At 41.4% G+C, this 16,348-nt stretch overlaps 4 gene segments (V, D, J or C); 3 read left to right on the top strand and 1 right to left on the bottom strand.

Moving 5' to 3' along the window:
• Positions 1 to 2,634: 2,634 nt before the first annotated feature.
• LOC124400984 lies at positions 2,635 to 3,894 on the bottom strand. The segment is given in 2 exon segments: positions 2,635 to 3,104; positions 3,750 to 3,894. Coding segments are annotated over 2 exon segments (324 nt in total).
• Positions 3,895 to 3,945: 51 nt separating this feature from the next.
• On the top strand, positions 3,946 to 4,686 carry LOC124400978. The segment is given in 2 exon segments: positions 3,946 to 4,130; positions 4,229 to 4,686. Coding segments are annotated over 2 exon segments (378 nt in total).
• Positions 4,687 to 10,739: 6,053 nt separating this feature from the next.
• On the top strand, positions 10,740 to 11,468 carry LOC124400973. The segment is given in 2 exon segments: positions 10,740 to 10,918; positions 11,017 to 11,468. Coding segments are annotated over 2 exon segments (378 nt in total).
• A 2,987-nt stretch (positions 11,469 to 14,455) lies between these two features.
• LOC124401099 lies at positions 14,456 to 14,945 on the top strand. The segment is given in 2 exon segments: positions 14,456 to 14,518; positions 14,617 to 14,945. Coding segments are annotated over 2 exon segments (378 nt in total).
• Positions 14,946 to 16,348: the final 1,403 nt, after the last annotated feature.

The following is a 16,348-nucleotide window of genomic DNA, read 5'->3' as shown; positions in this document are numbered from 1 at the left end:
TCCTCAGCTGGGAAGAGGATGAACCGACATCTTCATCAGGACAAAGAGGAAAGGAAATGCCCATAACAGGACCGTGTCAGATGAGCGAGTGGAGGGCGGAGCCTGGCGGAACGAGCGGTAAGAAACACCTGCAACTGAGGAGACTAATCAGTGTGCTCTGATTCAGTCCTGTTTTCATCTGATAAAGACGAGAGAGACACCAGCCTCGGAGAGAGACACCAGCCTCGGAGAGAGACACCAGCCTCGGAGAGAGACACGAGCTTTGGAGAGAGACACCAGCCTCGGAGAGAGAGAGACACCAAGCAGAGAAGAGCGGAAGGGTAGCTGAATGGAGAGTGAGCATGTGGTGCACTCGAGTGGATGCCAGGAAAAGTTGTGCTGGTCTGCGAGACTGTGGGTGACACCATACACCAAGCAGAGCTTTCTTTATTTACATTCATCTTCAACATGACACTTTCCTTCCCAGTACTGAGCCACGTTGAAGATGAAAGTAAATACAGAAAGCTCTTCTTGGTGTATGTTTGCTTGTCTCTCTTTCTTCCAGCGCAGAACCAGTGAGTTTGCTCACTGGACAAAAAGGCAGGTGACAACGTCACCAGGACACAGAGGCACAGTGACATCTAGGAAGGATGCATCCAAGCAAAAATTTAAAGAAAACCAACAGCATAAAAAAAAAATCATGGACACTACACAAAGTCCTGGAATGAGTGTTTTATTTACGGAAAAATCTATTCTACCTGAGTGTAGAGGGAGTCATTTACCCTTGTGGTGTGTGTTTTTTGTTTGAAGTTAATAAAGAGAATTCCTTTGTGCGGTTTTGGTGTGTCAGTTGGTCATTTTTCATCGCTTAACTTTTTTTTCCTGATTTTTTTTTGTTGTTGTTTCTGCTCCATGTGTATTTATTCTACCTAGTAGTTTGGTGATGAAGCAAATGCCTGGAAGCACAGAGATTCCTGGTGTGATCTTCTTTTGGATCTGCAAAGTTATAGTGCATTAATCCCATTCACACTGTTCCTGCAAATAGTTTGCTCATTTACTCCTTATGAAACAGCGATTTGAACTGGGTCCAAAATTAACGAACTTATTACAGTAATAATCAGATGTGAACGTTGGTGGGTTTTTTTGTTTTTTTTAAATAGATCACCTTTAACAAACACAGGCCCCTGTAAAAACAATTTACTGTCAGGATCTGGGAGAATGCTTGTGACAGTGCTTACCGTCTTTTACCAACAGGTGTCACTAGTGTGCCCTAATCCCTACTCCCTGTAGGAGTATCTCTGCCCAATGTGTTTAATGTTTTATCTTTGTGTTTTAACCCTTTATGTATTTAATTTCCTCCTGTTGTGTCTGTACTTGTTCTTGATTACATTTACTTGATGTGTGATTTCAGTTCTGATGTGTGTTTCTGATGTAATGATTCCGCTTTTTACGAGAGTGTTTTCAGAGCCTTCTGTCGTTTCTCGAGCTCCCTGTGTAAGTCTCTGTTCATCACAGTGTTTTTTCTTTAATTACTCTGTTTTCTCTCTTTTTGTTCTTTATTGTTCTCTGATTTGTTCTCATTACTGTTATTTTATGTATCTTATTGGTTATGCTTTGATGTAATGTTTTGTCTCTGATGTAATTTCGTGTCTCCTGGTTTTGAGTTTGTGTCCTGAGTCTCCTGTCCTGTTCTCGAATTCCATGAGTTTTTTTGTTTTCTAAGCCGCCTGCCTTGTCTCCTGGTTTTCCCTTTTGTCAGACTGAGAATTTGTGTTTTGTTTTGCTGTTATGTTACCTGTTATATTTTCTCTCATGTGATCGTATACTGTGTTGTGTGGTTTATTTAATCCTTGAGTTGTTTTTTTCAAGTTTTCTGTCTTCTCCTGAGATTCTTCTCTTTGTAAGACTCAGTATTTAAGTTTGTTTGCTTTTGTATTTTCTTCAGAATGTAACCTGATTTTTTTGGAAACCAAGTTCTCAGAAGTTTTTTGTGTTTTTGTGTTTCTGTGTACTTTAATAATAAAAGCTGGATTGTTCATCACTCCTGAGTTTCTCTCTACACGTGGGTTTTATCACGTAACTGTCCTGTCCCACAGTCCTGACAGGTAACACTGCTAAAATTATATTTAAGGTAACAGTGTGAATGTGATTGGATATTTATTTACAATCAGACATATTTAAAGCACTGAGTGAAAAGAGTCCTGACTCCCCTCAGACTCTTGCTGAGGTTGCAGCTGGTGTCCTGTTATACATGTTAAATCTTAATTCATTTATCAGTGTTTTATTCTTCCTGTAGAGCTGTGATTTATTCAGGTTCACTCTTGTGGTTTAGTCATTTCAGGTAGCATTTGGCCTCATTGACCTTGTATTTGTTGAGGTTCAAGGTTTAAATCTACATTTACTTGTAAATTAATTTAAAATAGCCAAAATCTGATTTCTCACATTACAGAGATCAGTGAGGTGTAAATAATATTTACATGAAAATGACTGTGAATAGTTTCATTTCTCCCAGAATAGAACAGAAACTTCACCAGATGTTCAACTTCCTTCAGTCAAACTCACTGAAGCACAACACACACACTGAATCTGCAGCTAATCCCACTCTCTCATCACACTGATCATCACTATTAACTCCAATAAAAGAAACACACAACGTCCAAAACTCAGCTTTATTTCAGCAAAAACTACAGGAAGAGCAACAGGACAGTGAACAGAGTAAAGACAGAAATGCAGCGTTGTGTAGAATTGAAACTCTATTGTAGATGGATCAGAAGCAGCTCTATGTTAAACTCTAGCTTGGATCCACTCGCCTTAACACTGACTCTTTCTGAACGTGACTGGATGATCCACGTTGTTATGGGAGACCTTACAGATAAACTCCTCCCCCTTTTCCCAGAGGTCTTTGCTGAGGGTCAGGGTGCTGCTGAGGCTGTAACGGCCATTCTTCTCTTCTTCTGCGCTGTTCAGAACGCCGGTCTTCACCACTGAGCCGTCCACTGTCCAACTCACCAGCGCCCCCTGTGGAGAGTAGCCAGACAGCAGGCAGAGCAGCGAGGACGATCCCTCAGACAGCTGCAGAGGGGACGGAGGGAGCAGAGACACGGACGGCTTCACCACGAGACCCGCTGGAGAGGAGAAACACACACATCATACACACATCAGAACTATTTGTGGAACTTTGTGGAACTGACTGATCTTACAGAGTCATTAAGTCTAATAAAGTCTGACTTCATGACTGATTTTCATTGAGAACTTTATTATCTGACATCAGTTTCAGTGCAGAGACAAAACAAACATGTCCCACACCATCATTTATCTGGGAAACATCATTTTTCACAACAAGTCTTATTACTTTATAGTTCAAACCTTCAGCATGAGGAACTGCAGCAAATACAAATGGAGCAGATTCCAGAAAGATTCATTGTGTAACACAAACACACACAGCAGCTTTCATCTGGATTTAACATCAGCACAAAGGAACTCTATTTATGACATGTTTATTATAGAGTTATTGCATGTGGAATTTATAGCAAGTGTGGAATTCTTACATATTTAACATCATCATTGTAGATTTGTTGAATGTTCAGGAACATTTCTATGGGATCAGTTCTGATACTGAAATGTTTTCCTCATCACAGCATAATAATACAAAATAAATATCAATCACACAATTATAAATATAAATCATTCCTTCAGGTGAAGTTTATTTATTCATGTAATTAATAATGAAATAAATGTCTTTTATATTAAAAAGAAGAAAACACACTTACTGTTCACCATGAGTTTGGAGCCTCCACCAAAAGTGTACCACAGTGATACATTCTAATGAAACCGTCGTACAAAAACCTCCATCACACTGCAGTACACACACACACACACACACACACACACACACACACACACACACACACACACACACACACATACACACACACACACACACACACACACACACACACACACACACACACACACACACACACACACACACACACTTTGCATTAGCAGTCCATGCTTCAGTGCTCTGTGAGTGTTTATAGTCCTGTGACTTGAACACTTCATGACTGAGAGCTGCTGATCAGCAACTTCACCCACAGCAACCATGACTTTGATCAGCGTCTTCATCTGCACACTGGCCCTCTGGACTCAAGGTGAGAGTTTAACATCAACTCACAGCCTCACACACTTCATTTCATACTAATTCTACACCACTTTACAGCATACAAACACAATCTATGTTTCTCTACAGGATCCAGAGGTCAGGTGACTGTGACTCAGACTCCTTCAGTGCAAACTGTTGTTCCAGGAAACACAGTCACCATCAACTGTAAAACCAGTAGCAGTGTGCTTGGTGATGTTGCTCTCGCCTGGTACCTGCAGAAACCCAGAGAAGCTCCTAAACTCCTGATCTATGCTGCTACTGAATTAGAATCAGGAACTCCAGATCGTTTCAGTGGCAGTGGATCTGAGACCGACTTCACTCTGACCATCAGTGGAGTCCAGACTGAAGATGCAGGAGATTACTACTGTCAGAGTGTTCATGAGATCAGTGGTAGTGTTGTGTTCACACAGTGTTAGAGCATCGTACAAAAACCTCGGTCAGTGAGAGTGTACAGAGAAGCACTGCTGCAGCTGGGAGAGACTGCAGGTGCTGAGGGGGAGGATGTGATACACACAATCACACACACTGTGGATGAGAGAAAACACAACACACTGACACACTAATACATAAATACACACATACACAGATGCAGACACACAGCTCTCAAATCAGAATTTATAGAAATTAATTAAATGTTGAAAACTTTCTTCTTTACTCCACTGGTCTTGATGTCCTTCTCTCCAGACAACCATCACACATCCTCTGAAGGTTCCTCCTCTGTGACTCTGGGCTCAAATGGAGACTGTAAGAACATAATCACATGACAAAAGAACCAGAAGGCAAAAGCAAATCCACTCATATCACATGTAGATCACATTCATCTTAAACCTCTGTTAGTCTGTGCTACTTTAAAGAACATGTTGGTAAAACTCAACTGATCCTGAATCACTCGAGTGTAAAATGTACTTCATGATGAACGTTACAGAACATCCAGTGCATTGATGGAGATTTTAAATTCTCCTTTAGTTTCTTTCGTTTGTGATGTGATCTTCTTCTTCTTCTTTCAGCTGCTCCCATTAGGGGTCGCTAGAGCGGATCATCCGTCTCCATACCACCCTGTCCTCTACATCTGCCTCTTTCACACGAACTACCTGCATGTCTTCCCTCACCACATCCATTAACCTCCTCCTTGGCCTTCCTCTTTTCCTCCTACCTGGTGGCTCCATCCTCAGCATTCTTCTACCAATATAATTCATGTCCCTCCTCTGCACATGTCCAAACCATCTCAATCTCGCCTCCCTCACCTTGTCACCAAAACATCCTACATGTGCTGTCCCTCTAATAAACTCATTTCTAATCTTGTCCATCCTCATCACTCCCAACGAAAACCTTAACATCTTCATCTCTGCTACCTCCAGCTCCACCTCCTGTCTTTTATTCAATGCCACTGTCTCTAATCCATACAACATCGCAGGTCTCACCACAGTCCTATAAACTTTCCCTTTCATTCTTGCAGCTACCCTACTATCACAAATCACTCCTGTCACTCTTCTCCACCCACTCCACCCTGCCTGCACTCTTTTCTTCACTTCTCTAACACACTCTCCATTACTTTGCACTGTTGACCCCAGGTACCTGAACTAACCCACCATCTCCACCTCTTCTCCCTGCAACCGCACCACTCCACTGCCCTCCCTCTCATTCACACACATGTACTCTGTCTTACTCCTACTGACTTTCATTCCCCTTCTTCCCAGCACATATCTCCACCTCTCCAGGCTCTTCTCAACCTGCTTACTACTCTCAGGCATCCTCCCACCTTCCAGAATCTTTTAAACAATCTGGTTAAAAACTCCACTGCCATCTCTCCTAAACATCTCCATGCTTCTACAGGTATGTCATCTGGTCCAACCGACTTTCCACTCTTCATCCTCTTAATCGCTGCTCTCACTTCCTCCTTACTAATCCTATCTACATCCTCCTTTACCAACTCCACATCATCCAACCTTCTCTCTCTGAGATTTTCCTCATTCATCAGCTGCTCAAAATACTCCCTCCACCTTCTCAACACACTCTCCTCACTAGTCAACACATTTCCATCTCCATTCTTTATTGCTCTAACTTGCAGCACATCATTCCCAGCTCGGTCCCTCTGCCTGGCCAATCGGTATAAATCCTTTTCTCCTTCCTTAGTGTCCAAACTCTCATACAGCTCCTCAAATGCCTTTTCCTTGGCTTTCGCCACATCCCTCTTTACCTGCTGCCGCATCTCCTTGTACTCCTGCCTACTTTCCTCATCACTCTGTCTATCCCACTTCTGTTTTGCCAACCTCTTTCTCCTTATGCTCTCCTGCACTTCCTCATTCCCCCACCACGTCTCCTTGTCTTCCTTTTATTTCCAGATGTCACACCAAGTACTTTTCTAGCTCCCTCCCTCAGCACTCCTGCAGTAGTTTACCAATCACCCAACACCTCTTCACCACCACCGAGCCCCTGTCTGACCTCTTCCCTGAACCTCACACTACACTCTTCCTCCTTCAGTTTCCACCATCTTATTCTTCTTTCAGTCCTCACTCTCCTTCTCTTCTTCTTCGCCTCCAAAACCATCCTACAGACCACCATCCGATGCTGTCTAGCTACACTGTCCCCTGCCAACACCTTACAGTCTCCAATCTCCTTCAGGTTGCATCTCCTGCATAGAACATAGTCCACCTGTGTGCACCTTTCTCCACTTTTATACATCACCCTATGATCCTCCTTCTTCTTAAAATACATGTTCACCACTGCCATTTCCATCATTTTAGCAAAATCTACCACCATCTGCCCTTCCACATTCCTCTCCTTAAAACCATACATACCCATCACCTACATCTAATTCACTCCAGAATCTTTCCTTCTCCTCCATCTCACAGCCAACTTGTGGAGCATAGGCACTGATGACATTTATCATCATCCCTTCAACTTCCAGCTTCACGTTCATCACCCTATCAGAAACTCTCTTCACCTCCACTACACTTTTACTGTACTTTTCCTTCAGAATCACCCCTACACCATTTCTCTTTCCATCCACACCATGATAGAACAGTTTGAACCCACCTCCAATGTTCCTGGCCTTACTTCCTTTCCACTTGGTCTCCTGAACACACAACATATCTACCTTTCCCCTCTCCATCATATCAGCTATCTCTCTCCCTTTACCCATCATAGTACCAACATTTAAAGTACCAACCCGAACCTCCACTCTCCTACACTGCTCCTTTTCCTGCCGTCTCTGTAGACGTCTTCCTCCTCTCCTTCTCCTCCTTCGGCCAACAGTAGCCCAATTTCCACCTGTACCCTGTCGGCTAACGATACCTGTGGCGGTCGTTGTTAACCCGGGCCTCGACCGATCCGGTATGAAATTCTGATTTGTGATTCGCATATTTGATTTGGCACGTGTTTTACGCTGGATGCCCTTCCTAACGCAACCCTCCCCATTTACCCGGGCTTGGGACCGGCACTAAGAGTGCACTGGCTTGTGCATCCATAATGGCTGGGTTCCATTGTGATGTGATCATTCTGTCAAATTGTGGTGCCAAGACTTTATTTAACGTTTGTTTAAAATTTTTCAGGATTATGGACAGAGACCACATTTCCCAGCAGCTACTGCACCTGAAATTTCTTGGTCATGTGTTTCTGAAGTTTAAGTTTATTTCTGTAGTGATTTTCACAATGGACATTGTCTCAAAGCAGCTTTACAGAATTTACAGAACAACAGCATGACATCTTCCTCATCCTGCATAACAGAGTGCATGAAGTTCACCCATGTAATTTAACTCAGGTCTTCAGCTATCAGTAGTAAAATCTAGTAACATATAATATCATTTAGCAATATGCTTCAGATAACATAATGTTGCTTATATTAGTTTAAATCCTAGCTTAATACATGTAACCATTATTCAGCATTAATATAGTATAATACTCGGCTTTGCAGAGATCTCAGTATAAAGTGAGTTTACAAAGAATCAATAGTCATGTTTAGAGTAAAGTTTAGCATATATAAAGTTTAGCATACATTATATTATCCCAATGCTTGTAAATGTAATAAATGTTATTAAGGCCGGTGAGCAGATGAGGCTGATCGATTCGGTTAATGGCAGTTGTAGAAAATAAGTGGAAAGTTCACAGTGAAAAAACTATAGTGTCAGGTTCTGAGGAATAGGATGGACCAGGATCGTCTCCAGTTGCCATGGGAGAAGTTGGGGAATAGTCAGGAGAGACGGAGCCCGGGGGGAAAAAGGCTCGATCAGTAGCTCGAGATCAGTTTGAGTAGAGGAGTTGTGCGTATGAACCGGAGAAACCGGAGTAATTGTTTGAGGTGGAAAATAGGGAGGCATATGAGGACCAGTAAGTCGCTCCAGTAAACAAATATGCTCCATAGTCATATAGGAGAGCTGATGATCACCAGCATGCAGGCAACATCTATTAACTACATTTAAACAGCATTTATGCATATATACTCAAAGCACAAGCAGAAACCTGAGGGAAAAATTATATAAAAAAAGATATAAAACATATGAAAAACGATAGGGTAATAGGGTAATAGGAACAACACATCATGAGATTGTGAGAATTGTATGAAAGATCCAATGTCCAAAACACAGGAAGTTTCTATGAGAGCTTGAGTTTAAGATGCAGGCAGGATGAGAGAAAAGACAGGAAATTCCATATAAAGAGGGACTATGGTATGTAAGAAATGTTTTTGAGAACAGAGAAGATTGTAAGAAAAGCTAAGAAAAAGGAAAAACATTTGAAGAAAAGAGCTGGTGTGTTAAAACTAAAGCCCTGGTTTGGTAAAACTGGAAGAAGTAAGATGTTTCTAGACGAGGTATAAACAAAACAAAGGATGATTTGCAGACAGAGCAGAATCAGACGTTGGCAAGAAAATTTCACTGAGTGTGAGATATAAAAAGTGAGGATTTTTTTTATTTGACTTCACTTTTGCATGCAACACGGGCTGACGGGTGCCATTGCTGTGGAGAAGTTTTCTCCTGAGAGCTCTATGGGACAGGGCTGCATTGACTGAAATAAAACTGATTTGCACCTTCTCTTTCTTAGACTGGAAGATGTCTTCATTTGGTTATTGTTATTTAATTAGTGAAGAGATCAAACTGATTTGAATATTGAGCCACTTAACTGATATCTCTGCTCGGACATGAGCAGACATGAGCAGACATTCTCCTATGAGGAAGAAACCTTGGAAGGAACCAGACTCAAAAAGGGGAACCCATCCTTATTTGGGTGATATCAAGAGTGTGATTATTGATCTTAAAACAATACAAAACACTGGAAAGTGAGAACTACAGTACCATTATCACCGGAGTGTGAGATTATTAGAAATGTCTTTTCTACAGTCTCATACAGTCAGTTGGCGTTATGATTACAGACCTGAATCAGATTGTCTGTAGTCAGCACTTCAAGATAATTCTCTTTTTCACAGGACTCATTGTCTCATGTTTATCTTCTGAGGATGTTGTTCTTGTACCTGCTCTGGCTGAGAACATTATTCTACTTCCTGGTTTTGCTAAATATGTTACCCTGCTTCTTGGTCTACACAATAGAGGGGACGCTCCATCAGTATCATGGATATAGTCTACATTTCCCAGCAGCCAGCACTGTTTCTGAGCCCTGCAGAAGAAACTGCCAGTTCTTCCGACATTGTTGAGACCCCTTCTTAGTTTTCCTGCCCACTGGAGTGTGTCATGCAGCCTCTATACCTGTATGTAGGGGTTGCAGAGGACATTGCTCTGCCTTTGTGCCTAATGAGGACATTGCTCCCCTTTTTCACCTTGCTGGGGATTCTTACCAGCCACCGAATGTGCTCACATTGACCAACAGAAAATTGGGGCGACTTCAATGGATTTCCCTGCCCACCTTACCTGGGGGTAGTGTTTCGCATATAAGGAGCTGTGTGTTGGGGGGGACTGTTATGATCTGGAGGGTTTTCTGAGTAGTGCCCCAATGTGTTCTCAGTTCCCACCACAAGATAGTGTTAGTTTGACAATTTAAGGTGATTGTGCCCAGGCGGACCTTGCCAGTCTTTTCTTTAAGTCTTTAAATTAGTATTTTAAGTCTGTCACTACAAGTTTCTCCCCCGTGACAGACCACCAGCACACCTGCCTCACATGTGGCCAATTCAGGTTTGATCCACACACTCACTGACATTACATAAATTTTTGAATCATATCTAACACCTTCACATTTCACCTGCTAAGAGACTTCAGATATTTAAAGTAAAATGACCTGACATCAGCAATCACTCTGAATATCTGTAAATATTATTTATAATAGCATAGATACAAGAAAAAGAGTAACGTTAAATCTCTGCTTATTAAACTTCAGTTTCTACAGTTACAGGAGTCACCACCAGGGTGCAGTGTGGCTTCATAAAAACATCCAATGCTATGATTATTTCAATAAAAATATGTTTTATGGATCAGTTTTCACTTTCTTACATATGTCTAATAAAATTTATCATTGAAAGGTTTTAGATGTTTCCACTCTTCTACATCTCCTGCAGTGATGCACATTCCTACCTTCTAATCATAAGCTGAGGGAGAAAAGAAAACATTTTACACACACACACACACACACACACACACACACACACACACACACACACACACACACACACACACACACTTTGCATTAGCAGTCCATGCTTCAGTGCTCTGTGAGTGTTTATAGTCCTGTGACTTGAACACTTCATGACTGAGAGCTGCTGATCAGCAACTTCACCCACAGCAACCATGACTTTGATCAGCGTCTTCATCTGCACACTGGCCCTCTGGACTCAAGGTGAGAGTTTAACATCAACTCACAGCCTCACACACTTCATTTCATACTAATTCTACACCACTTTACAGCATACAAACACAATCTATGTTTCTCTACAGGATCCAGAGGTCAGGTGACTGTGACTCAGACTCCTTCAGTGCAAACTGTTGTTCCAGGAAACACAGTCACCATCAACTGTAAAACCAGTAGCAGTGTGTATAATGGTAACTATCTCGCCTGGTACCTGCAGAAACCTGGAGAAGCTCCTAAACTCCTGATCTATTACGCTACAAGCTTATACACAGGAACTCCAGCTCGTTTTAGTGGCAGTGGATCGAATTCTGACTTCACTCTGACCATCAGTGGAGTCCAGACTGAAGATGCAGGAGATTACTACTGTCAGAGTTTACATCATATCAGTGGTAACTGGGTGTTCACACAGTGTTAGAGCATCGTACAAAAACCTCGGTCAGTGAGAGTGTACAGAGAAGCACTGCTGCAGCTGGGAGAGACTGCAGGTGCTGAGGGGGAGGATGTGATACACACAATCACACACACTGTGGATGAGAGAAAACACACTTTATTTTTTCTGCATGTCACAGTGCCACTTATGACCACATAATGCAGTCAGATAAAACCATAAAGTACTAATTCTACTGCTGAGACACTGAGAGTCGTCTCTCATTCTCCCTTAGTCTCTGTGTGTTTCTTCAGAAGAGATTGTTATTATCAGCTGCAGGACCAGTGTAGATATTGTCTGAACCACAGGAACCTGGACAAGCTCCTACATTCCTGATCCATTGAGTGTCTCAGGATTAGTTTGGGATTCCACCCGTTGTCCTTCACAAACTCAAGATCATTTAATGACACTGTTCATCATCTTTGCATAAAACGTCTTTACACAATGATACAATACATTTACACACAAACTCTTTTAAATCTTTCAGATTTATCTTCCATCCAGCTCTGAATCTTTCACCTGTTTTCCAGTCTGTGTTTTGGGACATTTAAATAATGATGAAGTTCCTTAATGAGCAAGTGAGAAGTGACAGCAGCACCAGGAAGAGGAAACTCTCCCAATAGGGAATCTTTCATCTACAGAATGATATGAGAAAGTGAGACTGTCAGTCTTTAAGAAACAATCAGATCAGTGTTTTCACTTCATTTCAGAAAATTTCACTCCTGCATATATTCTGAAACTCTCAGGTCCTACGTAGCCTTTCATTGTTCGAGTACATGAAGCTTCATTAGTCGTCTTTATTAAATCTCTCAAATTCACTTCCTGTTACAATCAACAAGAGAAATGCTCTTCTTTTCTTTCCTGGGATTTAATTAATTCTATAAGTCTATAAATAATTTTTCAGAGAACCAAATCTCCTAATATTTTCAGATCTCCTCATTAAAACATTATACAAGGTCTTGGTGTGAGCAGATTCCTGAAGACCCTTAATATTGGTCATTAGAAGGACATCAGGTTTGTCATGTGCCCTCACTTAACTCAGTCAGACACAGTGGGCAGCTGTAATAGCAGGTGCACTGGAATGGGTCTGATCCTAAAGAGAGAAGCTGAGTATTAGTTCATTAGTCAAGTCAGGAGGCTTTTATTGTCATTTCTACTATACACAGTGGGACACAATACACAGTAAAAATAAGACAACATTCCTCCAGAACCCTGGTGCTACACTAAACAACAGTGTACAAACAACAATTATGTAATATTAATAATAATAATAATAATAATAATAATAATAATAATAATAATAATAAACCCTTTACAGTGAGATAAAGTCACTACAAAGAGCTCAGTTACCCAGAAGTCTCTGTGCTGATTAATGTGAATTACATGCAGCTGTTAGTCAGGATATTTAAGACCAGTCTATTCTCCAGCACATCTCTGTAAGTGAGTAACTGCTTCTCCTCTACCTGAATGAATGCATATTAAAGTGCAGATAATTTAATAATTACAAGCCAAAACAACTAAAAAAAAGAAAACCAACAGCATAAACAAAAAGCATGAATACCACACAAAAGCCAGATGTTGAGCTGAAATACAGGCAAAACACATGAACATGAAAACATCAACAAAATATTGACAAAGAACACAAACATGAATAACTCTAATTAAATTCGGCTTGTTAAGTACACTGGGGCAATAAGGACCTGGTGAGTGATTAGTGACAGGAGGCTGTCATGTGATATGTGCAGGAGCTGATATTTCATGTAGTCTAGTGCTGATTTAGAGATAATCTTCTCAAACCTCCTCCCTTTATTATATACCTCTTGTCCTGGGTGGCCACAGAAGATGCTCCCTGCTGCTTGTGTGGGAAACAAAGTTCAAGTCAAGAGAGTCAAGAAGTTTTTATTGTCATTTTATCCATAAATATGGGACGCAGTACACAGTGAAATGAGAGAACGTTCCTCCAGAATCCTGGTGCTACAGAGTGCACATGAGTTCAGTGGTAACTGGGTGTTCACACAGAGTTACAGCATCAAACAAAATCCTCAGTCAGTGAGATTGTACAATCGGTCATTGGTCATCTGCTTAGACCGCTGACCCTTCAGACCCCACAACCTGCTGGGAGTCTCTGAGCCCCACTGAATGCATCGCTCAGTCTCTGAGACCTGCTGAAGAAGACGCCTGCTGAGAGCTCCATCCAGTTTTCCTGCCTACTGGAGAGTGTCATGCAGCCTCTTGCTCTGGAACGTTGCTCTGCCTTTGTGCCTCACTGAGTATGTCGCACCACTTCTTCATCTTGTAAGAAATTCATAAGGAGCTGTGCGTTAAAGGAGGGGACTGTTAGGATCTGGAGGGTTTTCTGAGCAGTGCCTCATGTGTTTTCAGGTCCCTCCGTTAGATAGTGTTGATTTCACAATTTGAGGTGAATAAACCCAGGTGGACCAGTATTTGTCTCTAAATCTTTTAATTATTTATCTAAAGTCTTTAAATTCTTATTTTGAGTCTGTCACTACCAGTTTCACACACTCCCCCGTGACAGACCACCAGCACACCTGCCTCACATGTGGCCAATTCGGGTTTTTGAGCTGCACACTCACTATCATTACATGCAATTTTAAAATTATATCTAACACCTTCACATTTCACCTGCTAAGAAACTTCAGATATTTGAAGAAAAATGACCCGACGTCAGCAATCACTCTGAATATCTGTAAATATTATTTATAGTAGCATAGATACAAGAAAAAGAGTAACGTTAAAGCCCTGCTTATTAAACTTCAGTGTCTACAGTTACAGGAGTCACCACCAGGGTGCAGTGTGGCATCATAAAAACAACCAATGTTGTGATTATTTCAATAAAAATATGTTTTATGGATCAATTTTCACTTTCTTACATATGACTAATAAAATTAATCAGTAAAAGGTTTTAGATGTTTCTACTCTTCTACATCTCCTGCAGTGATGCACATTCCTACATTCTAATCATAAGCTGAGGGAGAAAAGAAAACGTTTTACACACACACACACCCACACACACTTTGCATTAGCAGTCCATGCTTCAGTGCTCTGTGAGTGTTTATAGTCCTGTGACTTCAAAACTTCACCCACAGCAACCATGACTTTGATCAGCGTCTTCATCTGCACACTGGCCCTCTGGACTCAAGGTGAGAGTTTAACATCAACTCACAGCCTCACACACTTCATTTCATACTAATTCTACACCATTTTACAGCATACAAACACAAGCTATGTTTCTCTACAGGATCCAGAGGTCAGGTGACTGTGACTCAGACTCCTTCAGTGCAAACTGTTGTTCCAGGAAACACAGTCACTATCAACTGTAAAACCAGTAGCAGAGTGGATAGTGGTAACTACCTGCACTGGTACCTGCAGAAACCTGGAGAAGCTTCTAAACTCCTGATCTACAGGGCTACAAGCGTACAGTCAGGAACTCCAGCTCGTTTCAGTGGCAGTGGATCGAATACTGACTTCACTCTGACCATCAGTGGAGTCCAGACTGAAGATGCAGGAGATTACTACTGTCAGAGTTTACATAAGATCACTGGTAACTGGGTGATCACACAGTGTTAGAGCATCGTACAAAAACCTCGGCCAGTGAGAGTGTACAGAGAAGCACTGCTGCAGCTGGGAGAGACTGCAGGTGCTGAGGGGGAGGATGTGATACACACAATCACACACACTGTGGATGAGAGAAAACACACTTTATTTTTCTGCATGTCACAGTGACACTAATGACCACATAATGCAGTCAGATAAAACCATAAAGTACTAATTCTACTGCTGAGACACTGAGAGTCGTCTCTCATTCTCCCTTAGTCTCTGTGTGTTTCTTCAGAAGAGATTGTTGTTATCAGCTGCAGGACCAGTGTAGATATTGTCTGAACACACAGGAACCTGGACAAGATCTAAATTCCTGATCCATTAAGTATCTCATGATTAGGTTTGGATTCCACTTGGTTTCAGACCTGCAAACAGATGTCCTTCACAAACACAAAATAATTTAATGCCACTGCTCATCATCTTTGCAACAAAACACACGTCTTTACACAATGATACAATACATTCACACACAAACTCTTTTAATTCTCACAGCTGTTTTTTCTAGATATATAAATATTGATAAAAAATCTTAATTAGCCACTTAGAGGTTACAGTATCAACATATGGAACAAACTTCAGTCAAAATCAACAAGAGATTTCTGGGGTGTAATAAGTTTATAACTAATTTTTCCAGCAACCAAATCTCCTAATATCTTCATATCCCCTTATTAAATCACATCATACAAGGTCTGGGTGTGAGAAATTTCCTGATTGCCTTCAGGACTAGTCATTAGAAGAACATCAGTTTAGGCTGTAATAGGCTGTAATAGCTGGTGAACTGAAATGGGTATGATCCCAAGGAGGTTCTGTCCGGATCTGAGGGATTATGTTAGGTTTCTAGCTGTATGTTTTTTCCTTGTGTTTCTTGTTTTCGCCATCAGATGTCGCCATTTTGCAGCAATGTCCCCAATTAGTTCCTATTGTTTCCACCTGAGTCCTGTTAGACCTGTGTGTGTTTAAGTTCCCCTTTTATCTAAGTTTGTGGCTTTGATCTCTAATAATGTGTGGTCTGTTTCCTAAATTTAGTTTTTTATGAGTCTCCTGAAGTTTTTGATTGTAAGTGTTGTTGTTTTTTTTTTGCTATTTTCTTAGAATGATTTTAGTTACAAATTTTCCCAAATTCCTATGTTTTTGAATAATCTCCTCAGATGGGAAGAGGACGAGCCGACATCCTCATCAAGGCCAAGAGACATGACAATGTCCTTACCAGGACAAAGAGACAAGGCAATGTCCTCAACACGACCAAAAGGCCTGTCAATGTCCTCACCAGGACAAAGAGATGTGGCAATGTCCTTAACAGGACAAAGAGGCCAGGCAATGTCCTCAACAGGACACAGAGACAAGGTGACATCCGGAGGACAGAGCGGCACAGT

This window comes from Silurus meridionalis, chromosome 18 (genome assembly GCF_014805685.1).
Source record: "Silurus meridionalis isolate SWU-2019-XX chromosome 18, ASM1480568v1, whole genome shotgun sequence".
In the NCBI taxonomy this organism is placed as follows: domain Eukaryota; kingdom Metazoa; phylum Chordata; class Actinopteri; order Siluriformes; family Siluridae; genus Silurus; species Silurus meridionalis.
Note: the sequence above shows the minus strand (reverse complement) of the source record. Positions and strands in the feature narration are given on the sequence as shown.